This window comes from Schistosoma mansoni, chromosome W, assembly GCF_000237925.1.
Source record: "Schistosoma mansoni strain Puerto Rico chromosome W, complete genome".
Lineage (NCBI taxonomy): Eukaryota > Metazoa > Platyhelminthes > Trematoda > Strigeidida > Schistosomatidae > Schistosoma > Schistosoma mansoni.
The window spans coordinates 31240887-31267106 of NC_031502.1; the positions used below are offsets into that span (position 1 = coordinate 31240887).

The window sequence follows — 26220 nt, forward strand, 5'->3', positions numbered from 1 at the left end:
CTTTTGCGACGTTTGCGGGTTCTATCGTTCAAGTAGTCAAGTAGTTCGCGGCATATTAAGAATCAAGGCTCTAGATATAACAACTGGCGACGGGTTAATTTATCAAGATGTCTATTACCTTTGACCAATTTGAAGCTTTTCTAGAGCGCCATGAAAAACGGCTTGAACAATTCCAGATGCGCATACTCGAAAAACTAACCCAGCAGATGAACCTCAATAAGAATGGACTTACAGATGTTTCTGCCAAATCGCATGCTGATTGTATCATTGATTCCATTCACGAATTTCATTTTGATGGTGTTGCTGGTGTAACATTTGAATCTTGGTACAAGAAATATGAAGATGTATTTAATGTCGACCTAGAAACTTTTGATGATGCCGCCAAGGTCAGGGTGCTACTACGAAAGCTGGGTACCATTGAACATGAACGATATACTAATTACATTCTGCCCAAGAACCCAAGAGACATTTCATTCGAAGAAACAGTTAAAATTTTGTCGCAAATTTTCGGTGAACAGTCTTCCTTGTTCAATATTCGATATCAGTGCTTGAAAATAGTAAAAGCCGGCAATGATGACTGGGTGCAACATGCTAGCATAATAAATCGCGAATGTGAGCGTTTTAAACTATCAGCAATGACAGAAGACCAATTCAAATGTCTTGTTTTCGTATGCAGCTTACAATCTTCAGAAGACGCCGACATTAGAACCAGAATTCTAAGCAAAATTGAACAGTGTCCAAATATCACCCTTCAAGAGGTGACTACTGAATGTCAGCATCTGGTGAACTTGAAGCATGACACTTCAATGGTAGAAAATAATGGTCGACTACCTTATGTACAGGCAGTAAGTGGGAAGAAAGATTCCTATATGCAAAAGCAGAACACAACCATTAAGAAGCCTCCATCCGCATGTTGGTTTTGCGGAGAGCTGCATTACAAGAGGTTCTGCCCATACAAAAACTACCGGTGCACTAGATGTCAGCTCAAAGGACATAAAGAAACATGTTGTAAGAAGAAGATGCACCGTCGCTCATCGAGTGTTCATTACCGAAGACGTAAAAACTGTTCATCAACCAATAGAATAATGGTAGCACATACCAGCACAGAACATAATCGAAGAAAATATGTGACCTTAGAGATTAATGGACGCCGTGCCCGTTTACAGCTTGACACTGCTTCAGATATTTCACTGATCAGCCGCAAAACATGGAGTCATATTGGCAAACCCTCGGTGCTCCCTACAACCCAGTTAGCACTCAGTGCATCTGGAGAGAAGGTAAATATTGCTGGAGAGATATGCTGCCCAGTTAAAAAAGGGAATGTACAGAAGAATGTGAAAGTATATCTCACTGAAAGCCCAGGACTAGATTTGCTTGGTCTTGACCTAATAGAAATGTTGCAGTTGGCTAACCAGCCAATTAATCATATATGTAGTCCGGTGAGATCTGATGCACTCTCAAGGTTGATCGGTCCCCAGGCAAAACATGGAGAAGATGTACTCATTGCCGCAGGAGAAGGTGAATCAGAAGTTCAGGCAAAGAACCCATGGATATTTGAAAAAAAATCGCCACCCAAGAAAAGAAGAAAACCTGTACAAGAGTATCAGACGAACGACCGCGGCGAAAAGGTACTTGTAAAGTATCAAGACGGTCAGAAATGGGAACCAGGTGTCATAGTACGGCGTATCGGGAAAGTACTTTATTTAGTCCGTGGAAGGGACGGAAAATGTACCAGACATATGAATCAGATAAAAAGGGATCATAGGACAGCAGCAGTAGACACACAAGTACCGTTCCACATTCTGGTGGAGAAAGGCCCGAAAGAAGGCCGCAACCAACGACTAGAAAAACTTAAGAGTGAGAGCGCGCAGCCGATAAGGGTGATGAACAGAAAAACGAGAACAACAACAATGCTTCAAGAAAATCCAAAAAGAAATTCATACGTCACAGACTTCAAAGGGGGAGGTGTAAGGACGGCCCGTCGGTAGACTCTCGGAAGCCCTAAGAAGCCCAGGAAGAGCCGCAGACATTCCATCCAATCACGGCTAGGGGAATGTTCTAGAAATGCCAACGTGGAGCTTCTCCATTGGATGGATTAGTTTGATACCCATGTGCTTATTGGTTGACCTAAATGATAATTTACTTTCAGCCAAAAACTATAAATACACGAGATTTCTGTGCTATATTTTGACACTGTTCGGGGCAATAAACTTCCTGCTTACCAGTCTTTGTCTTCTCTCTTTTGCGACGTTTGCGGGTTCTATCGTTCAAGTAGTCAAGTAGTTCGCGGCATATTAAGAATCAAGGCTCTAGATATAACAACTGGCGACGGGTTAATTTATCAAGATGTCTATTACCTTTGACCAATTTGAAGCTTTTCTAGAGCGCCATGAAAAACGGCTTGAACAATTCCAGATGCGCATACTCGAAAAACTAACCCAGCAGATGAACCTCAATAAGAATGGACTTACAGATGTTTCTGCCAAATCGCATGCTGATTGTATCATTGATTCCATTCACGAATTTCATTTTGATGGTGTTGCTGGTGTAACATTTGAATCTTGGTACAAGAAATATGAAGATGTATTTAATGTCGACCTAGAAACTTTTGATGATGCCGCCAAGGTCAGGGTGCTACTACGAAAGCTGGGTACCATTGAACATGAACGATATACTAATTACATTCTGCCCAAGAACCCAAGAGACATTTCATTCGAAGAAACAGTTAAAATTTTGTCGCAAATTTTCGGTGAACAGTCTTCCTTGTTCAATATTCGATATCAGTGCTTGAAAATAGTAAAAGCCGGCAATGATGACTGGGTGCAACATGCTAGCATAATAAATCGCGAATGTGAGCGTTTTAAACTATCAGCAATGACAGAAGACCAATTCAAATGTCTTGTTTTCGTATGCAGCTTACAATCTTCAGAAGACGCCGACATTAGAACCAGAATTCTAAGCAAAATTGAACAGTGTCCAAATATCACCCTTCAAGAGGTGACTACTGAATGTCAGCATCTGGTGAACTTGAAGCATGACACTTCAATGGTAGAAAATAATGGTCGACTACCTTATGTACAGGCAGTAAGTGGGAAGAAAGATTCCTATATGCAAAAGCAGAACACAACCATTAAGAAGCCTCCATCCGCATGTTGGTTTTGCGGAGAGCTGCATTACAAAAGGTTCTGCCCATACAAAAACTACCGGTGCACTAGATGTCAGCTCAAAGGACATAAAGAAACATGTTGTAAGAAGAAGATGCACCGTCGCTCATCGAGTGTTCATTACCGAAGACGTAAAAACTGTTCATCAACCAATAGAATAATGGTAGCACATACCAGCACAGAACATAATCGAAGAAAATATGTGACCTTAGAGATTAATGGACGCCGTGCCCGTCTACAGCTTGACACTGCTTCAGATATTTCACTGATCAGCCGCAAAACATGGAGTCATATTGGCAAACCCTCGGTGCTCCCTACAACCCAGTTAGCACACAGTGCATCTGGAGGAAAGTTAAATATTGCTGGAGAGATATGCTGCCCAGTTAAAAAAGGGAATGTACAGAAGAATGTGAAAGTATATCTCACTGAAAGCCCAGGACTAGATTTGCTTGGTCTTGACCTAATAGAAATGTTGCAGTTGGCTAACCAGCCAATTAATCATATATGTAGTCCGGTGAGATCTGATGCACTCTCAAGGTTGATCGGTCCCCAGGCAAAACATGGGGAAGGTGTACTCATTGCCGCAGGAGAAGGTGAATCAGAAGTTCAGGCAAAGAACCCATGGATATTTGAAAAAAAATCGCCACCTAAGAAAAGAAGAAAACCTGTACAAGAGTATCAGACGAACGACCGCGGCGAAAAGGTACTTGTAAAGTATCAAGACGGTCAGAAATGGGAACCAGGTGTCATAGTACGGCGTATCGGGAAAGTACTTTATTTAGTCCGTGGAAGGGACGGAAAATGTACCAGACATATGAATCAGATAAAAAGGGATCATAGGACAGCAGCAGTAGACACACAAGTACCGTTCCACATTCTGGTGGAGAAAGGCCCGAAAGAAGGCCGCAACCAACGACTAGAAAAACTTAAGAGTGAGAGCGCGCAGCCAATAAGGGTGATGAACAGAAAAACGAGAACAACAACAATGCTTCAAGAAAATCCAAAAAGAAATTCATACGTCACAGACTTCAAAGGGGGAGGTGTAAGGATGGCCCGTCAGTAGACTCTTGGAAGCCCTAAGAAGCCCAGGAAGAGCCGCAGACATTCCATCCAATCAGGGCTAGGGGAATGTTCTAGAAATGCCAACGTGGAGCTTCTCCATTGGATGGATTAGTTTGATACCTATGTGCTTATTGGTTGACCTAAATGATAATTTACTTTCAGCCAAAAACTATAAATACACGAGATTTCTGTGCTATATTTTGACACTGTTCGGGGCAATAAACTTCCTGCTTACCAGTCTTTGTCTTCTCTCTTTTGCGACGTTTGCGGGTTCTATCGTTCAAGTAGTCAAGTAGTTCGCGGCATATTAAGAATCAAGGCTCCAGATATAACAACTGGCGACGGGGATTCTGAAAAAAAAATACAGCAGCCGCTGACGCCATTTCGGAATTAAATAATCCATAATAATTGCCGGTGTTTTTTTTTTGGATTTATTATTATTATTATTATTTGCATAAAAAAATGGCTCTAACTTCCGATCAATTTCAGTTGCTAATCCAGCGACAAGAGCAGCGCTTTAGAAAGAGTCAATTGGATTTCATTGACAAGTTACACGCGAAGCTGCTGAATCACCCATGCTTCGGGGGTGCAACGGAAGTTGACGCATTAATTTCAAATTTGCGTACAGAGCTGGAAAACGATTACAGAACTAATGAATATGCCGGCGAAAGCCTCAATGAATCCATACAAAGCAATAATTTAAATGCAGCAGTTATGCACGATCAGCCCAGTAACCCAGTACTACCTGTTTCAGATACTTGCCCTGTACACGGTCCAAGTCTTATTAATCCCGAAAACGGACGTGCAAACAGTGAATTATCCTATTCACAGAAAGTAAATGTCTTGCAAAATGCTCATGAAATTGCTGCAGTACCCGCCCACGAAGAAACGGGAAACAAATCGAGCAGTGTATTGAATACAGAGGCGCCAAATGAATTTAATCATGATACGGAAAATGTTTCTAATGAATCTAATGATCAAAATTCTGTAATTGTTCTACCAGATTTAGATTATTTTGATGATTCATATGTTCCTGTTGAATTCTCTTATAAAAATGAGAGAAAAATGTCAGATGTATTAAATGATAATCAAGAATCCAATACAACTCTCATAGATACTGATTATCCTAATGATTCATTATCTACTAATGAGGTTCCGAGGAAATTCAAGGAAACTATTTCAGAAGAATCAAATGTTGGTGACCTCGAATCAAATGTCGTCGATCCTCATGATCTCTTCAGTTCTAATGGTTTCTCTGTTAAATGTGACAAACATATCGCATTAATAGTAACTTGGCTATATGAGGATCCAACAGTCTTTCGTGGGGGAGGGTGAATCCGAGAAAATTTAAAATCCGGATATCAACCCCGGATTTCTCAAAAAGGGGAGGTGTTATATCCCCTGGCGAATTATGAATCATAAATCTGATGTCCATTTATGGACAAATGTAATACGCCTATTCCTATTGGATTGTTGTTAAATGAGTAACCTAAATCTGATGTCTATTTATGGACAAATATAATATGCCTATTCCTATTGGATAGTTGTTAAATAAGTGACCTAATCGTTTCTGTGTTCCTCTTATCATAACCTTTATTTTGACCTTGGAACTATTATTATTGATTACTTTCCCCCTAGCTACAGCCACATTGGCCAATTACTGTGCAAATGTTATTTTTCTATTTTTGATATATGTGGTCTGTTTGGTTAGTATATATAACCCAGTATGCTTGTAAATAATGATTCATATTGCTGAGGCTGTTATTTGTGTTCTGGACTTAACGGACTGGGCTAGGCAGATAGGGAAGGACCGAATAGCACCCAAGACTGCTCGTACGTATTTCCTGTATCATTGGACACATATATATATATATTAAGAGGGCAAATTGATACGTTATAACAACTGGCGACGGGTTAATTTATCAAGATGTCTATTACCTTTGACCAATTTGAAGTTTTTCTAGAGCGCCATGAAAAACGGCTTGAACAATTCCAGATGCGCATACTCGAAAAACTAACCCAGCAGATGAACCTCAATAAGAATGGACTTACAGATGTTTCTGCCAAATCGCATGCTGATTGTATCATTGATTCCATTCACGAATTTCATTTTGATGGTGTTGCTGGTGTAACATTCGAATCTTGGTACAAGAAATATGAAGATGTATTTAATGTCGACCTAGAAACTTTTGATGATGCCGCCAAGGTCAGGGTGCTACTACGAAAGCTGGGTACCATTGAACATGAACGATATACTAATTACATTCTGCCCAAGAACCCAAGAGACATTTCATTCGAAGAAACAGTTAAAATTTTGTCGCAAATTTTCGGTGAACAGTCTTCCTTGTTCAATATTCGATATCAGTGCTTGAAAATAGTAAAAGCCGGCAATGATGACTGGGTGCAACATGCTAGCATAATAAATCGCGAATGTGAGCGCTTTAAACTATCAGCAATGACAGAAGACCAATTCAAATGTCTTGTTTTCGTATGCAGCTTACAATCTTCAGAAGACGCCGACATTAGAACCAGAATTCTAAGCAAAATTGAACAGTGCCCAAATATCACCCTTCAAGAGGTGACTACTGAATGTCAGCATCTGGTGAACTTGAAGCATGACACTTCAATGGTAGAAAATAATGGTCGACTACCTTATGTACAGGCAGTAAGTGGGAAGCAAAAGCAGAACACAACCATTAAGAAGCCTCCATCCGCATGTTGGTTTTGCGGAGAGCTGCATTACAAAAGGTTCTGCCCATACAAAAACTACCGGTGCACTAGATGTCAGCTCAAAGGACATAAAGAAACATGTTGTAAGAAGAAGATGCACCGTCGCTCATCGAGTGTTCATTACCGAAGACGTAAAAACTGTTCATCAACCAATAGAATAATGGTAGCACATACCAGCACAGAACATAATCGAAGAAAATATGTGACCTTAGAGATTAATGGACGCCGTGCCCGTCTACAGCTTGACACTGCTTCAGATATTTCACTGATCAGCCGCAAAACATGGAGTCATATTGGCAAACCCTCGGTGCTCCCTACAACCCAGTTAGCACACAGTGCATCTGGAGGAAAGTTAAATATTGCTGGAGAGATATGCTGCCCAGTTAAAAAAGGGAATGTACAGAAGAATGTGAAAGTATATCTCACTGAAAGCCCAGGACTAGATTTGCTTGGTCTTGACCTAATAGAAATGTTGCAGTTGGCTAACCAGCCAATTAATCATATATGTAGTCCGGTGAGATCTGATGCACTCTCAAGGTTGATCGGTCCCCAGGCAAAACATGGGGAAGGTGTACTCATTGCCGCAGGAGAAGGTGAATCAGAAGTTCAGGCAAAGAACCCATGGATATTTGAAAAAAAATCGCCACCTAAGAAAAGAAGAAAACCTGTACAAGAGTATCAGACGAACGACCGCGGCGAAAAGGTACTTGTAAAGTATCAAGACGGTCAGAAATGGGAACCAGGTGTCATAGTACGGCGTATCGGGAAAGTACTTTATTTAGTCCGTGGAAGGGACGGAAAATGTACCAGACATATGAATCAGATAAAAAGGGATCATAGGACAGCAGCAGTAGACACACAAGTACCGTTCCACATTCTGGTGGAGAAAGGCCCGAAAGAAGGCCGCAACCAACGACTAGAAAAACTTAAGAGTGAGAGCGCGCAGCCAATAAGGGTGATGAACAGAAAAACGAGAACAACAACAATGCTTCAAGAAAATCCAAAAAGAAATTCATACGTCACAGACTTCAAAGGGGGAGGTGTAAGGATGGCCCGTCAGTAGACTCTTGGAAGCCCTAAGAAGCCCAGGAAGAGCCGCAGACATTCCATCCAATCAGGGCTAGGGGAATGTTCTAGAAATGCCAACGTGGAGCTTCTCCATTGGATGGATTAGTTTGATACCTATGTGCTTATTGGTTGACCTAAATGATAATTTACTTTCAGCCAAAAACTATAAATACACGAGATTTCTGTGCTATATTTTGACACTGTTCGGGGCAATAAACTTCCTGCTTACCAGTCTTGGTCTTCTCTCTTTTGCGACGTTTGTGGGTTCTATCGTTCAAGTAGTCAAGTAGTTCGCGGCATATTAAGAATCAAGGCTCTAGATATAACAACTGGCGACGGGTTAATTTATCAAGATGTCTATTACCTTTGACCAATTTGAAGCTTTTCTAGAGCGCCATGAAAAACGGCTTGAACAATTCCAGATGCGCATACTCGAAAAACTAACCCAGCAGATGAACCTCAATAAGAATGGACTTACAGATGTTTCTGCCAAATCGCATGCTGATTGTATCATTGATTCCATTCACGAATTTCATTTTGATGGTGTTGCTGGTGTAACATTCGAATCTTGGTACAAGAAATATGAAGATGTATTTAATGTCGACCTAGAAACTTTTGATGATGCCGCCAAGGTCAGGGTGCTACTACGAAAGCTGGGTACCATTGAACATGAACGATATACTAATTACATTCTGCCCAAGAACCCAAGAGACATTTCATTCGAAGAAACAGTTAAAATTTTGTCGCAAATTTTCGGTGAACAGTCTTCCTTGTTCAATATTCGATATCAGTGCTTGAAAATAGTAAAAGCCGGCAATGATGACTGGGTGCAACATGCTAGCATAATAAATCGCGAATGTGAGCGCTTTAAACTATCAGCAATGACAGAAGACCAATTCAAATGTCTTGTTTTCGTATGCAGCTTACAATCTTCAGAAGACGCCGACATTAGAACCAGAATTCTAAGCAAAATTGAACAGTGCCCAAATATCACCCTTCAAGAGGTGACTACTGAATGTCAGCATCTGGTGAACTTGAAGCATGACACTTCAATGGTAGAAAATAATGGTCGACTACCTTATGTACAGGCAGTAAGTGGGAAGAAAGATTCCTATATGCAAAAGCAGAACACAACCATTAAGAAGCCTCCATCCGCATGCTGGTTTTGCGGAGAGCTGCATTACAAAAGGTTCTGCCCATACAAAAACTACCGGTGCACTAGATGTCAGCTCAAAGGACATAAAGAAACATGTTGTAAGAAGAAGATGCACCGTCGCTCATCGAGTGTTCATTACCGAAGACGTAAAAACTGTTCATCAACCAATAGAATAATGGTAGCACATACCAGCACAGAACATAATCGAAGAAAATATGTGACCTTAGAGATTAATGGACGCCGTGCCCGTCTACAGCTTGACACTGCTTCAGATATTTCACTGATCAGCCGCAAAACATGGAGTCATATTGGCAAACCCTCGGTGCTCCCTACAACCCAGTTAGCACACAGTGCATCTGGAGGAAAGTTAAATATTGCTGGAGAGATATGCTGCCCAGTTAAAAAAGGGAATGTACAGAAGAATGTGAAAGTATATCTCACTGAAAGCCCAGGACTAGATTTGCTTGGTCTTGACCTAATAGAAATGTTGCAGTTGGCTAACCAGCCAATTAATCATATATGTAGTCCGGTGAGATCTGATGCACTCTCAAGGTTGATCGGTCCCCAGGCAAAACATGGAGAAGATGTACTCATTGCCGCAGGAGAAGGTGAATCAGAAGTTCAGGCAAAGAACCCATGGATATTTGAAAAAAAATCGCCACCCAAGAAAAGAAGAAAACCTGTACAAGAGTATCAGACGAACGACCGCGGCGAAAAGGTACTTGTAAAGTATCAAGACGGTCAGAAATGGGAACCAGGTGTCATAGTACGGCGTATCGGGAAAGTACTTTATTTAGTCCGTGGAAGGGACGGAAAATGTACCAGACATATGAATCAGATAAAAAGGGATCATAGGACAGCAGCAGTAGACACACAAGTACCGTTCCACATTCTGGTGGAGAAAGGCCCGAAAGAAGGCCGCAACCAACGACTAGAAAAACTTAAGAGTGAGAGCGCGCAGCCGATAAGGGTGATGAACAGAAAAACGAGAACAACAACAATGCTTCAAGAAAATCCAAAAAGAAATTCATACGTCACAGACTTCAAAGGGGGAGGTGTAAGGACGGCCCGTCGGTAGACTCTCGGAAGCCCTAAGAAGCCCAGGAAGAGCCGCAGACATTCCATCCAATCACGGCTAGGGGAATGTTCTAGAAATGCCAACGTGGAGCTTCTCCATTGGATGGATTAGTTTGATACCCATGTGCTTATTGGTTGACCTAAATGATAATTTACTTTCAGCCAAAAACTATAAATACACGAGATTTCTGTGCTATATTTTGACACTGTTCGGGGCAATAAACTTCCTGCTTACCAGTCTTTGTCTTCTCTCTTTTGCGACGTTTGCGGGTTCTATCGTTCAAGTAGTCAAGTAGTTCGCGGCATATTAAGAATCAAGGCTCTAGATATAACAATTTTGCAGTCAAAAATTGTTGAATTATTACTGTTATTGTTACTATTTATAGTACCTCTATTTATGTATCCACTGGAACGTACTTATATGGTTTCTGAGTCACAAATCAAAGAAATATCAATTCATTGTACTTGAATGTCCGCTTGAACCCTGTAAAATTGAAACTTCTGGACGGCCACATTATTGGATAATAGATAAACTTTTATGTAAACGGATGGAATGTCCTTCAACTCACTCGCAAAGCAGGATGTTTATATCTCTGTCAGTAACCAGGTTAAATACGAACAATCTAATCTCTCTCTGTTAAAAAGTAGCTGCCAATTAGTACAAGTATTTTTTCCAAAAATATTGATTTCATATTTACACTAACTCAAATTGTCTATAATTTAAGCATTTATCATATGTTAGTCAGATCTATTTTAACTTCTGTTTTACAATTTTGTCTATCTTTTACAAGTGAAGCTTTTTACAGAGAAAATATCGATCACTTAACTATAAAGAAATCCTACACTTTCTTATTTACGCCTGTCACCCCTCGTGGAGGAGCAGAGGCCACTCACCAGCTTTCTCCATTCAACACTGTCATGGACAATCCTTTCCAGTTCTTTCCAGTTGCTATTCATCCTTTTCATGTCTGCTTGCAATTCCTGACGCAGTGTATTCTTTGACCTTCCTCTTTTCTGTTCCCTTTCACGATTTCACGTTAGTGATTGCCTCGTGATGCAATTTGATGATTTACTCAATTTGTCTTATATACCTACAGTGTCTTTTCCTAAATTACTGCTCAGCTGGGAGCTGGTTTGTTCTCTTTCATAGTAGGCTGTTGCCGACAGTATCCGCTCAACGGACATTCAGTATCTTGCATAAACAATTGTTAAGAAATACTTGTACCTTTTTGATGATGGTTGTACTAGTTCTCCATGTTTCAACTTCATACAGTAGAAATGCCTTGACGCTCATATTGAAGATTCTGAATTTGATATTGGTTGACAGTTGTTTTGAGTTCCGTATGTTCTTCAACTGTAGGAATGCCACCCTTGCTTTGCCAATCCTCACCTTTACATCTGCATGAGATCCTCTTTGTTCATCGATGATGCTGACCAGGTATTTTAAATTTTCTATATCTTCCACAGATTCCCCATCAAGTGTGATTACTTTAGTGTTCCCCTTGTTGTTTTTGAGGATCTTGCTGCTTCCCTTGTGTATGTTGAAGCCTACTGATGCAGAAGTTGCTATTACTCTAGTTGTCTTCATCTGCATTTGTTCGTGTGTATGGGATAGAAGGGACAAGTCACTTGAGAAGTCCAAATCGTCTAGTTGCATGCAAGCTATCTATTGTATTACGTGCTTCTCGTCAGACGTGTAGGTCTTCATAATCCAGTCAATCATCAGAAGAAAGGGGAAAGGGTGAGTGTAGGCAGTCTTGTCTGTCCCCAGTCAAAGAAAATCCATACAGTATAATAATTTATGACTCTGATAAGATTTTAAACACAACATTTCAAGTTAAACATGCAAAATCGAGAACAACCAAATAATATTCAGTACAAAGTTATTTTTATTAATTTCACTAGACGAATTCTACTTTCTTTGTGTTCAGATTCAAATAGTGTTGGTTTTGTTTTCTTTAATTAAAAAAAAAGAAGAAATATTGTAAACCATATATTATTCATCTGATGAAATGAAGAATGATGAAGTATAATAAATCTTCAATTTTTTTTAACCTTAAAGGTTAACTGAATGAAATATTCAGGCAAACTGACTTGATATTGTTCAATATAATAACAGAACCAATGAATTAGGAGATCATAAACTTCAGTTGAATCGAAAAACAATTATTTATTTTTTATCATTTTAATTATTACAGATAATTATATATTTGATATATAACCAAGAATTAAAATTTAAAGGTTTCTTACTTTAGCTTAGAAACGATAACATTTAAATTGGTTAGGATATTATTGAGAAAGGATAACTTTCATGTTTAGAAAATTATGACCTTGATTGCATTTAATCTACCAGATTTAAAATAAATAATTTTCTTATAGTTGAAATCGTGACTCAATTGAAGCTAGACCACCATGAAAAACCTTGAAGCGCTGGATGGCCGTTTCGTCCTATTGTGGGATTTCTCAGCAGTGCGTATTCACGATCCCGACTCGCGGGATTCGAACCCAGTGTAGTGTGGTCTACTTATGTCCATATAAGTAGTATATGGCGATGGTATGACATAGAATGTATTTTGGCAGAAGACCGATAAGGAGAGGACTAAAATGAGGCGCAATTGATAGGAAAATACATGAACAATGGAATTAGAGAAGATGGATTGATATTTACAGAAGGAACAGTGAAGATTGAGATAACTATTGTTATTTTGCAAATTAACTGTTTGTTGTATGGTTATCAGAATTTAGTGAGATAGTCTGTAATTTGTATCTAAATACATTCGATTGTCCACAAAAGTGTTCCTGTTCATTACACCAGGACCTACCAGTCTCGTTGATTGGTTGAAGTTAGACATTAACACCATCGGAGGTCGGCTCAGTGGTCCAGTGGTTAAGCGCTCGCGCGCGAGACTGATAGGTCCTGGGTTCGAATCTGGAGAGGCGGGATCGTGGATGCGCACTGCTGAGGAGTCCCACAATAGTAGGAAACGGCCATCCAGCGCTTCGAGGTTTTCCATGGTGGTCTAGCTTCAATTGATTCATGATTTCAACTATGAAAAACACTAAAATCTCCACAGAACCCCTTCTGAAAATAATTTTCTATTCAAGTAAATAAGATAAAAAAGAGACTAATAAAACTTACTTATCAAATAGGTCAGCTGATAATGTCAAAATTTATTAATTCTTATTGTTAACTTATTTCTACAAACGAAAGTGAAATATCTTACATATGTCCATAATGACGGTTATGTAATATATCTTATCTTATAAATGAAGAGTTCGGATGTGCTTTGTTTAATAGGTCCTCTTGTAATGCATCAACAAGTATAATTTATATGTAATGGGCCACATCTATTTACATCTGAAGTAAATGAAATAAGTAATCTTTAGAGTTCTATCCAGAAAATAGCGATTAAACCATAACATGATACACTCTATGCAAACATGTCATACACTGAGAATTAATCCCATTTTTCACAAACAAATTCAATGTCTTTAAATCAGGTGTCTTATATAATTCAGTGGGACAAGACTACTTCATCATAATCAAGTCACTGAAGACTTTGTTTCAGGATGGAGCTACAGAATGTATAACTACCATCAGTTGGGTCAAAAAGACGTTGCTGCACTTTTATAATATACTGACTTCCTGGCAGTGATAAAGATGAATAAACAAAACATCTTACATTAAAGGCTATATTAATATTACAATAATCTGCAACCATCGAGACGTCTACAAAGGTAGTTTAGACTACTTAAGAAAATGATATTACCTGCATGCTAAAGGTTAGCTTTAAGAACATCAGTACGCAGAGTTATGATGATGTGATGACAATATTTCTTTACTTAGTATGCAGAATTCGACAGTTAGTTGTATAGACATTTCGATATTTTTATGTCCACCAAAATGATCGACTTGTCAACTAATATTATATTGTTAGTTACACGTGCAATCTATCATGGGCATCGACCGCCAGCTAATGATCTCCAACCATTTCTGTCCCAGGCTTTCATCTCCAGTAATATGCAAATTAAGATGTGATCCGTTTGCATTCTTTGTTCTCGGCTGGTTGCTCTGAATTACCATACTCCCGTGCTTTCATCATTAGGCTTCATAATTCTTCTGAATGAAAACCCTTCAACACCCAAGGTGGAGTTTAAAAGATTAAGATGAATTATACTGGTTTGTGTATTTGGGAAGATGTTTTCCAGAGAGATGAGGTTGCTAACCTCATACCTAACACTTCCCCTCTTTCTGAGCTTGGGATCCAGATGGAATTAACATTATGTAGTTGAAGCAAAAATAATAATTCTCTTTTGAGAAATTTATTTCTCTGACTAAATTATGAGTGATCTTGTTAATGCCAAATATGTTAACAGCCTAATTACAGAACACACCTAATGAATAATAAATTCAAGATTCGGATAGTCATTAATCAATACACTTGCTATTAAATGGAGGGAATTATTGTTACTCTTTATCTGAATCCCTTTCATGAATGTCCTTAAAGTAGTTGAAACTTCTAAAAATAAACTTTTGATTATTTATGCTATGGTAAAATGTTTATTGCCAATAGCTAGGTGTTTGATTTATGTAGACTATCTTTATCATTCTGGAATTAAGTGAAGCAAGATGTATGTTAGTGCATCTATAATAATTTACATCTAAAACGGAAATTCGATAGTGTTTGGAAATCCAAACAAATTATTTTTAGATAACAGAAACTTTTACATTAGTGAATAGTTATTCAAACTTATACCCTGTTCTTTACCTCACTATTAGTAGAAGTTTATTACATCATTATACTTAATCTGCATCTCATAAGTTTATCTGAATTTCAAGCTACAATCTGTCAGTACATTTGAAGGTGATAGGATTGAATTTGCTAAACGTCTTACAGTTAAAAATGAAAGATATATATCCAAGGAGTATGATTTCTATATATGCCATACATGAAAGAATATTTGTAGCACCAGTAATAATTTGAGAACATATCGTGACAATTTATTAACGGTCTAATACAAGGAGTTTTTTTATCACTACGAGTAAGTCAATTTTGTTATCTCATATAATGAAAATAAGGAAAAATTTTAAATGTTTACTAGATCCTTTATCAATAAGTGAATAATTAGTTGCAAGATGTTGAGCATTTGTGGTGTAAGATTTCTTCGACAAAATTCGAAAGAATAGATGTTGGATCCTTTCTTTAAAATAATTTTGTGAAAAACTCAAATTTAACTAGACTTTCTTCACTTTTTTTTCTAAATATACACTGATATCTCTTTTTTATCATTTATATGACAACAATAAATCGGTCAGATGAGTTCGTAACACTTTATGTAGATTACTGATGTAGATTACTAAACTCAATTTATGAACCTTCAGCACTACTTTAACATCAAAAATCTGTAAATGATCTTATACGAGCACTTTGGTACGTAGAGTGAACCGAATTTTTCGAATTGGAATTTGCCTGTACACTATGGGTATGTATAAATCCTATAATCATTTTGTAAAACTTTTCATTTGCTGGTAAACTGATGTCCGGATTATTTTAGCAAACTGTATTTCATTTCAGTTTATTTACTTATGGTCGTTAACAAAAATTTGTCTCGAGTTTATTCGGTTTGAATCCCCCAAAAAATGACTAAAATCATTTACAGATTTTGATAAAACCACTTTAGGATTACTCTATTTTCGTTGCAACATACCTCAACACACGTAGGTATGGCGGTTTAGTAATACGAACTCTCTTCGTGGATTGGAGAGATCCAGATGAATTAATGAGCTGGCACTAAGCTGATTTTATTTCATTGTAAAATAAGGATAATGGCTTTGCAACTACTGTTTATTAACCATTAAATAATGTTGGTAAACATTGCTTTTCGGAGCTGTCTACAACATATATTTTCTCAGGTACATGTTTTAGATTCAAGCATATCTTAAAAACCGAGTCACATTGAAAGATATACATCATTTCGGAATTTTAAGGAGTAGTTACTTTCTCATGGATTTACTTCCGTGTCTTGACCCATGATTCTTTTTTTAAATTAAAAATTTAATCAAGATTGTAGGATGAACATAGAGTTTTGCGGTCCACTATCAATTATCAACAGGAATAAAACTACAAAATTGTCTTTCGTTTGTTGTTATTCATTATTTAAGCTTCTCGAAAACTTTTGGTTAGTTAGCACTTTCACTGAACGTTAAAGACTCTAAAGACTATAGTTTGAACAAGTCATTTCAAGCAACTGATGCAGATATGTGACATAGTTTGTGATTGGCTGCAGTTAAAACAATTGGAGAAAGCAGTTGTGTGTTGTAAATAGAATGCAAATCTTCTAATGTCAATGTTAACCATTTTTGATGGACATCATTAAAAATGTTCAAACAATTATCTAAGAATTAGCACCATCGGATAGTCAGGATATGGTGAGCCAAACTATAAAATATGCTAAGACTCTATTGGAGGAAGAAATCATGCCAATTTTAGATCCAAATAGGCTTCAACCTACTACTAATCATTCCTATTATACGGATGAATATCAAACCATTTAATTTACTTATTTTAATAACCTAGAAACGACCTAGAGAATTTCTCATTGATTGTATTTGATCGATTGATATAATATTGAGTTATTACACAGATGGGAAAGAAAATTAAGATTCTTTTGAATCTCAATTCTTTATAATCATTTACTATAATATGGATTTTTATCAGTCTGTAACCAAATGTCTTTAAGATATTGGAAGAAATTATACTTTCTTTGTCTTTATTCTATAATCTAAACAAAAATTTATTATCTGATTAGGATTTTTAAGGTCAATCGTTTTAATTTATTTGTTTTTAATCACATGAATATATAGTTAATATAGTTTATTGATTTTCTAACCAAAATATAGATTGTTTTTTCCTGTTCATATTCAGAAAGTTGGTCGTTTATCTTGACCATACTTTCCATTACAAATAAACTTTAACAAGGAAATCATTGAGAAACAGCATACAGCTGTTTTATCTAAAATAAGAATGACTTTCAAGTAGTATAAAGATCTTTTAACAATTTCCTTATGATAAAAGTAAAAATGCTATAATGATAGTGATTCAGGTATAATGCCGGCTATTATCGTTTAGTTTAATGCGAAAGTTTACATTGATTATGATCGCTTCCAGAAAACAGAACAGATGTAGAGATAGAACCTTAAAACCTATTTTGTAAATAATTTTTCATAGTTTTCGCATGTATTTTCATATTCTGTACATTAAGCATTAAACAATTGTACTTGTTGTTTAAGTGTATCACTTTGAACGCTTGTAATTCGACTTCCTTCCGTTTTGAGTACAACATATCGTGACACTGTTACTGCTCCTCATTAAATACACTCTAATTCACATCTGCATCGTTCTGCTATGTCTGCTAATATGTTAAATGAAATATTAATTGCATACCATCTACGTTTATAGACAATTGTGACATTCTTATTGAATTCTACGCTTGGTAAACCTACTGGATCTATATCGTCCATATTGGGATTACTAATTTTTTATAATTGTGGATTATTTGGACCAAACCCAGCCGAACACGCAATAGCCTGAAGACTTAAGTAACGTCCCTTATTTTGTTATTTGTGTGTGTAATTAACTTATTAACTGTTAATTGTTACATAAACTATAGACATAATATTTTTGTTGCTAATTTTTGGTTATCATACATTTTGGTCCACCACAATTATTTGGTGAGCCCTAGTACTTTATTATCTCGCATTTATCCCATTGTTATATTGTTTATTCGCTCATTGTACGACACTTTTGCTCATCTTCAACCTAATGTACTCTCCACATAAGCTTAGTGAGAGGGACCCTGTTCCTGTAACTACTCTTAGTTCATCACCTAACCTTACTGACAGTGTATTTAGTGCAGTCAATGCTATTTCGGAATTTAAGCTTCCACCTTATGGAGTAAATAATCCTAGAATCTGGTTTGCTCAAATTGAAGCCTTATTTCAGTCCAGGGGCGTACGTTCCCAAGCATCTAAGTACGCTTATGTAGTTGGCTCACTCCCGATCGAAATTGCGGCCGAAGTAGGAGACCTTATCGACCAGGTTCCTGAAACCGAGCCATATGATAAATTAAAAGCGGCTTTAATTCAGCGAACAACAGTCTCAGATGAGACAAGATTACAACAACTTTTGAATGCATGTGATCTGGGAGACAAAAGACCTTCCCAACTACTCCGACACATGAAACAACTTGCCGGCCCTTATAAACTAGACGAAGCCCTCCTCAAACAAATGTGGTTCAACCAATTACCACGCAGTGTCAGACAAATTTTAAGTGCCTTGGGGAAGTCTTCCCCTCTCGATGATTTAGCTGATATGGCGGATAAGGTAATGGAAGTCTGCCATGATAATCACTATATAAATACGATGCAGCCGTATGGAGCAGCTGATGTCAGTTACTTAAACTCTATTCAAAGACAATTATCTCAATTGACGAATCAACTTGAGTCACTTCAAACCACTGTAGCAACGGTTCAGGCCAAACAAGTAAGACCCCCTTTTAGACAGAGATCACGCTCTAGACCACGATCTCGTTCACCTAAACGAACATCCGAAATTTGTTGGTATCATACTAAATTCGGCACAAAAGCACGGCGTTGTACACGCCCGTGTGCATTCCCCTCACCCATCACTGATAACCAGGGAAACGGTCCGGCCAGGCAGTAATGGCGGCGCCTGACTCTGGCCACAGCTCAAGCCGTCTATTTCATGTCAGGGATCGTATTTCGGGCTCGGATTTTCTAATCGATACTGGAGCCGAAGTAAGCATACTCCCAATTCATCTTTCCCGACGACGGCACTCTCAACACGCTAAATTATCATTAGTGGCAGCAAACAATTCTATTATTAAAACGTATGGCGAGCAATCACTCATCTTGGACATCGGTCTCCGTAGACGTTTTACATGGGTTTTCATCGTCGCAGAAGTTAAACAACCCATCCTTGGAGCCGATTTTCTTAGTAACTACAATCTCCTTGTCGACATGAGAAAAAAGAAACTTATCGACGTGAATACAAGTCTACAGGTCAACGGAACAATCACCTGCAATTATGAAACTTATGGTGTCCGATTGCTTAGACCTGATAGTCAAACTTTTACCGATCTTCTATCGAAGTATGAATGTATAACGAAAGCCGATTATCAAACTGAAAACTCCACACACCATGTTCAACATACTATCACTACAACTGGTCCACCTATCTGCGCCAAGGCGAGGAGACTACCACCCAATAAGTTGCAGTCCGCTAAAAGAGAATTTGAACATATGATGCAACTAGGGATAATCCGACAGTCTAATAGCCCTTGGGCCTCGCCACTGCACATGGTTCCCAAAAAAGATCAAGATTGGGCGCCCTTGTGGAGATTATAGACGTTTGAATAATCAGACAGTTCCAGACAGATATCCTATTCCTCACCTACATGATTTTTCACTAAACCTGCACGGTAAATTGATTTTTTCAAAACTAGACTTAATCAGAGCTTATCATCAGATCCCAGTGGCACCTGAGGATATTGAAAAAACAGCCGTAATCACACCTTTTGGGTTGTTTGAATTCTTGAGGATGCCATTTGGGCTTAAGAATGCTGCGCAAACATTCCAACGATTTATGGATGAAGTCACGCGAGGTTTAGATTTCGTATTTGTTTACATCGATGACGTCCTAATCGCTAGCTCTTCCTTGGAAGAACATCTTCAGCACTTACAGACTCCCTTTGAGCGTTTCAAAAGTTATGGTGTTGTAATCAACCCTTCGAAGTGTATATTTGGCGCCTCATCTCTGGAATTCCTGGGACACCATATTGATTCCCAAGGAATTAAACCACTTGAAGATAAAGTCAAAGCCATAACCAGCTATCCAGAACCAACCTCAGTAAAATCACTGCGTCGTTTCCTTGGAACATCTAATTTTTATCGACGATTTCTACCAAATTGTGCCGATGTACTACAGCCATTGACAGATTTACTGAAAAACGATAAATCAGGTACTAAGAAAGAAAAGAACCAAATATTCAAGCTACCTGCCGACGCCAAAGTAGCATTTGAGAAAGCTAAATCCATGATTGCTAATGCTACCATGCTCCAACACCTGAATACTGACCCCACAACACTGTTGATCCTATGCACGGATGCTTCACAAAAAGCCGTCGGGGCAGTATTACAACAGCGGGTTAACAACACGATTACCCCCATTGCCTTTTTCTCCAAGAGATTATCGTCAGCACAAGAACGTTATAGTACTTTTGGACGCGAACTCTTAGCTATGTATTTAGCAGTAAAACATTTCAACTTTTTGCTACAGGGTCGTGATTTCATCATTATGACAGACCACAAACCCCTTTGCCATTCTTTTAGCACATCGTATGACAAACATTCCCCACGAGAAGCAAGACAACTTGATTATATCTCCCAATTTACCACAGACATCAGGTTTATCAAAGGTCACACAAACATTGTTGCAGATGCACTATCTAGGAGGGATATCAATACGATGGTACTCAATCATGACATCAGCCTTGAAACCTTGGCTAAGTTACAAGCAGACGATGCAGAATTAAAAGCCTGCAAAGAAAAGTCTAGCTTAGATCTCAAACCAGTACCAATTCCTCTTTCAGATGCATTTATCATGTGCGACACTTCAACAAACAACAATCGTCCGTTTGTCCCACACGCTTGCAGACGAAAAATATTTCAGCACTTGCACGGTCTTTCACATCCAGGCATCAGAGCAACAACAAAGCTCATTACCGAACGTTTTGTGTGGCCTAAAATCAACTCGGATGTTAAACGTTGGACACGTAACTGTCTCCAGTGCCAACGCAGTAAGACGCAAAAACACACCTACAGTCCGATTGGGAAGTTCCCTATCCCCGACAAACGCTTCCAGCACGTGCATTTAGATTTAGTTGGGCCTCTGCCACCATCAAACTCTTTCACACATATCCTCACCGCAATAGATAGGTTCACAAGATGGGCCATAGCATGCCCCATTAGAGACACATCAGCAGAAACAGTCGCTTCAGTCTTCCTCGACCGCTGGATAACTAACTATGGAGTACCATCAATAATCACAACAGACCGCGGTCCCCAATTCCAATCTGTCCTTTTCCAGGAGTTCACTAAACTTCTAGGGGTCAACCATATTAAAACCACAGCTTACCACCCAGCAGCTAATGGCATGGTGGAAAGATTCCATCGCCAATTGAAAAGCTCACTGATGGCGCAAGCTGACTCATCAAAGTGGAGCGATGCCTTACCGCTTGTACTCCTCGGTATTCGTTCAACCATAAAGGAAGACATTGGATGTACAGCCGCCGAGTTAGTCTATGGTACAACTCTAACGTTACCCGGCCAACTAGTCAACTATGAACCTACAACGCACGGGGATTCTACTCACTTCGCAAGTCGCCTATTACAAATGATGCAGAACATTAGAGCAATACCACCTCGAGAATACAACAACCCAGTCCATCTCGATAAACATTTAGAAACGTGCAAATTTGTTTTTGTTCGAGTAGACGCGGTGAAAAAGCCACTGACACCACCATATGGAGCTATGTGGAGATAGAACCTTAAAAACCTATTTTGTAAATAATTTTTCATAGTTATCGCATGTATTTTCATATTCTGTACATTAAGCATTAAACAATTGTACTTGTTGTTTAAGTGTATCACTTTGAACGCTTGTAATTCGACTTCCTTCCGTTTTGAGTACAACATATCGTGACACTGTTACTGCTCCTCATTAAATACACTCTAATTCACATCTGCATCGTTCTGCTATGTCTGCTAATATGTTAAATGAAATATTAATTGCATACCATCTACGTTTATAGACAATTGTGACATTCTTATTGAATTCTACGCTTGGTAAACCTACTGGATCTATATCGTCCATATTGGGATTACTAATTTTTTATAATTGTGGATTATTTGGACCAAACCCAGCCGAACACGCAATAGCCTGAAGACTTAAGTAACGTCCCTTATTTTGTTATTTGTGTGTGTAATTAACTTATTAACTGTTAATTGTTACATAAACTATAGACATAATATTTTTGTTGCTAATTTTTGGTTATCATACATTTTGGTCCACCACACAGATTTGAAATAACAAAATAAGTGGTGTATGTTGTTTATTGACAATCAAATGTATAAGAATTAGTAGATGATACTATAAGTTAACTACGTTCATAGCGAGATTATTAAAAGTATTCAAAAGATGGTCAAAAAGCAGTTGTTTCCAATCTACACATGTATAATGGAGGTCCTTTGCAATGTACGGAAAAGAATGTGTTTGTCTAGACTAAAATTTACGTATGCATATACTCTGAATATTCTTTGTAATAGATGCATCAATTTTCAACAGTAGGGTTGGTTACCCTGAAACAATACAACTTACTCGCTGAATCACTAAGATATCTATTTTTAAAACAACACTTTCCGGTTTAATTTTATTTTCTGTATGGAATCGGTCAGTGTTTTCGATCGATATTCTATGATCCCCTGAATATCTACCGAGTAGTAACAAAATAAATATGTGTAATCATCGGAGTTATGGATAACGTGATTGAGAAATAACAGATCTTTCCCGAAACATGCCAACTAGACGTTTAAAATATGGCGATAGTAAAGAGAGAATTTTACCACATACTCAGTTTGTGAATCATCCATACCTCTGATACTCCATAATCTCTGAAAAAGTGGACTAATCATTAAGATTGGTATCTTAATTGTTTGCAACCTGATTGGAAACCAACACAGATAATTTTCATTTGCTTCATAGTATTGACCTAACGGGTATCGTGAAGATTTGACTTCTTTTTAAAAATCGACTTCGTAAAAACCCGAGGACAGATCACCATGACTAACGTAAGCATTTCCACAACGGCTGTAATAAAAAAATTTAGATTATAAACACTGAAACCTTTCCCAAAAGTTTCAGTGATTTGTTTTAAGGAATTGACGTTTTGCATCTATGTGTTGATGACCGTTTGTTTGAAAGCTTGAAGAAAGAAACAGATTACTGCATTGCTATGGAAAGATTTTAAAACAAGACGGTTTACTAAACATTGGAAGATAATAGAATGAAAGGAAACCACTATAATTATTTGAATATGCACTTGAAGCTCAATGTGTTTGTATTCTAGAAAGCAGGATGGCAGTCTTTGTTAAACACTCGCAACTAAGTAACGTCGAACGATCTTACACGTTTAAAAGATTCGTAAAGTTTTACGTACAAAAGGTACTAAAAGATTAACTTAACAGAAAAGTAAAAACAAAAAAGTGACATATTCAACGCATTAAAGCGATCGATAGAAAAATATGAGACGCTTGAGCATGAAGCACTCAGACCACTTATCACTTCTGGCCTTACGAATAAACTGATTTCCCCGGTGATGGAGCAGGAATACTATTCATAACGGTGAAGCTATAACAGACAAACCCATTAAAAGTAATAAGTCCTGGATTTCAGAGTAAACTTCATCCATTTATATGGCTTAATAGCACTTTGGAATTGTAAATGATGCCAGTTCGTGACGAAAACCCCAACTCTAACTTCTAATCCTGACTTCTAACTCTCAATCCAAGTTCTAGTTCCTCACAAAAATATATCACCCTCTTTTGATCTGAGTAAGTTAGTGAATTTTATCAAAATTAGCAGCCCTCAAAGATCGACAATAAATTATACTCTCATCGATACGGACTTCAACGAAGAACAAACGTTTATGCACCAACTAAGCATAAATCGATACAATCAAAGAAGCACCCTTAGCTTCAATGTGCTATCTTCCCATGAGCGTCGCCGTAAATGCATCTGGCACTACAGTCCTATACTAATGTGCAAGTAACAACTGAGAATCCCTGGTTAGATATGTGACTTCGAAAACAATGAACTTCCAAAGGAAAAAACAAGATTTCAGTTGTCATCCCCCAAGAAATCATCTCCCTGATAATGCTATCATTCCACGATTTGGTTCAGTAATTTGTTACAGGAAGGGTTTTAACAGGCCTTTTGACAGTAATAAAAATGAAATTCCAGTGAGTAAATTAACGTTACTGCTCATTTTTAACGATCACGAAAGATACCATGATCACACCTAAAATCCACGGAAATATCAGAGGTTGACTTGTAACGCTTGCTAATCAAGCTCCATGAGCCAATGAACTAATCACCAAATAGATGCTGAGTTGAATAAAAACTCAGAAACTCGTAACAATAGATAAATAAAAACCCAAGTTGTTGATAAATTGGAGCAATTATAACCTCATATAAACGAAACGCAAGCCAAGTTTATATGCACGTTGACATCTAATTCATTTAGTTATGTTATGTCTTGTTTACATCAGTTTTATAGAAACGGTCAATAATTCACAACATGAGCTTAAAAATAAGATATTAATACATTGGGGTTATTAAAAGGTTAAACTGGTAGAATTTTACCAACGGAATGCTCATAAAGAAAAAGTGACCAGACACTATAAAGGTTTGTGGAAGTTAATGTAAAACAATTATAAGTTGTTACAAACTACCTCCAGCAAGACATTTGGTATAGGTTATGAGTTCTAGGGAAATATGATTTAATTGTCGCATTCAAGTTTGAAAGGAATCTTCCTCTATGCGTGCTACAAATGTGGTGCTGAAAAAGGAAGAGAACAGTTGGGTAGCAGCAGGGCAAATGACCACAAGTGTTTGAAAATGTCTGATTATTTGGAATAGATCGAGTCGAAGTATATTTAACCAATAAGTTCGACCTAAACTAGAAGTATATACATGCGTGAACGTGTGAGAAAATTTTTTATAGCGATAAATAAATCCCCAAAATCAATAACTCTGTAAGTCTTCGACATTGGTTGCTGGTCACATTAGTTTCAATGGACTCACCTAGCTGAAGGCACTCGGTCATGCATCCGCATCAGATCACGAGTGGGAACGACATGCTCGACATCCCCCGCAATCGCTAGCCAGTCTAGATCAATCGATCCTCGATGCATTGATAACCTATCAAATATACCTTTGAACCTCCACGCTTCTTACTTTTGATTTCACTGGGTGTGTACGACTTATATTAGGTGTTACTGGTTAAAGCGTTGTCAAACTCCAAATACCTGTAGCATCTTTAAGTTCCATGTCGGTTTTTCCCTATGACGATTCCCTTGTTCTCCTGTATGTTGCCTCTTCTGTAGTTATTTATATTTACACGCATTTTTTTTATCTTTTAGTTTGTCAGCATCTATCACCATACAATTTAAAATGTATAGGTTCTGGTAAACTCTGATGTCATTTAGGTTGTTGACTAATATTTCATTTCGTATTTTGGTTCCTCTAGATACCCATGATTATTTTCCGTACTCTTGATTATTCTAGTCCGGTTTAATTGCCTAAATCTATCTCTGGGAAAATACATGATTCCCTAATGGTCAGTAAAGTTTATTTTTTCGGGTAGTTAACAAATCACTTTGAAACGATTTGATGATTGATATCCTCGTCTTTTGGAAAAATAAAATTACTCCTGGGTTTTCGAAGATCTGATATCTTATTCACCAACCGTTCCGTGATAAACTTTGTTACTTTTGTTGTGACTGGTACCGTACTTTCTGAAGAAGCATTGTGCAGACATATTATGTTTAATTTGAAATTATATTTGCTTATTCAGTACCACTGGTCTATACTGTTCTGATAAGCTTTCCAGGTGACTGTACGAATTTCATTGTCAATTGTAGATTTTTGAGCACCTAATTCGCTTACTTTTTTTAAACTTTACAAAAATGGTCTGAAGCTGTGAGAACTAAGACGGTAGAGCTTTCTTATTTTTTCTATGTAAACAGACCTACAAGTCAAAATGCCAGTGATCTACATGGACGATTGACCTACTGAGGTTGAAGGACAATAGTGTGACGTCCAT

At 37.9% G+C, this 26220-nt stretch overlaps 1 protein-coding gene across 1 annotated transcript; it reads left to right on the top strand.

Annotated features, from left to right (window-relative positions):
- Window positions 1–4688: 4688 nt before the first annotated feature.
- On the top strand, window positions 4689–5561 carry Smp_203660 (uncharacterized protein; the record flags this gene model as incomplete). The annotated part of the gene is made up of 1 exon (XM_018789365.1): window positions 4689–5561. The coding sequence occupies one exon, from the start codon at window positions 4689–4691 to the stop codon at window positions 5559–5561; it is 873 nt and encodes a 290-aa protein (XP_018654815.1).
- Between the last annotated feature and the right edge of the window lie 20659 nt (window positions 5562–26220).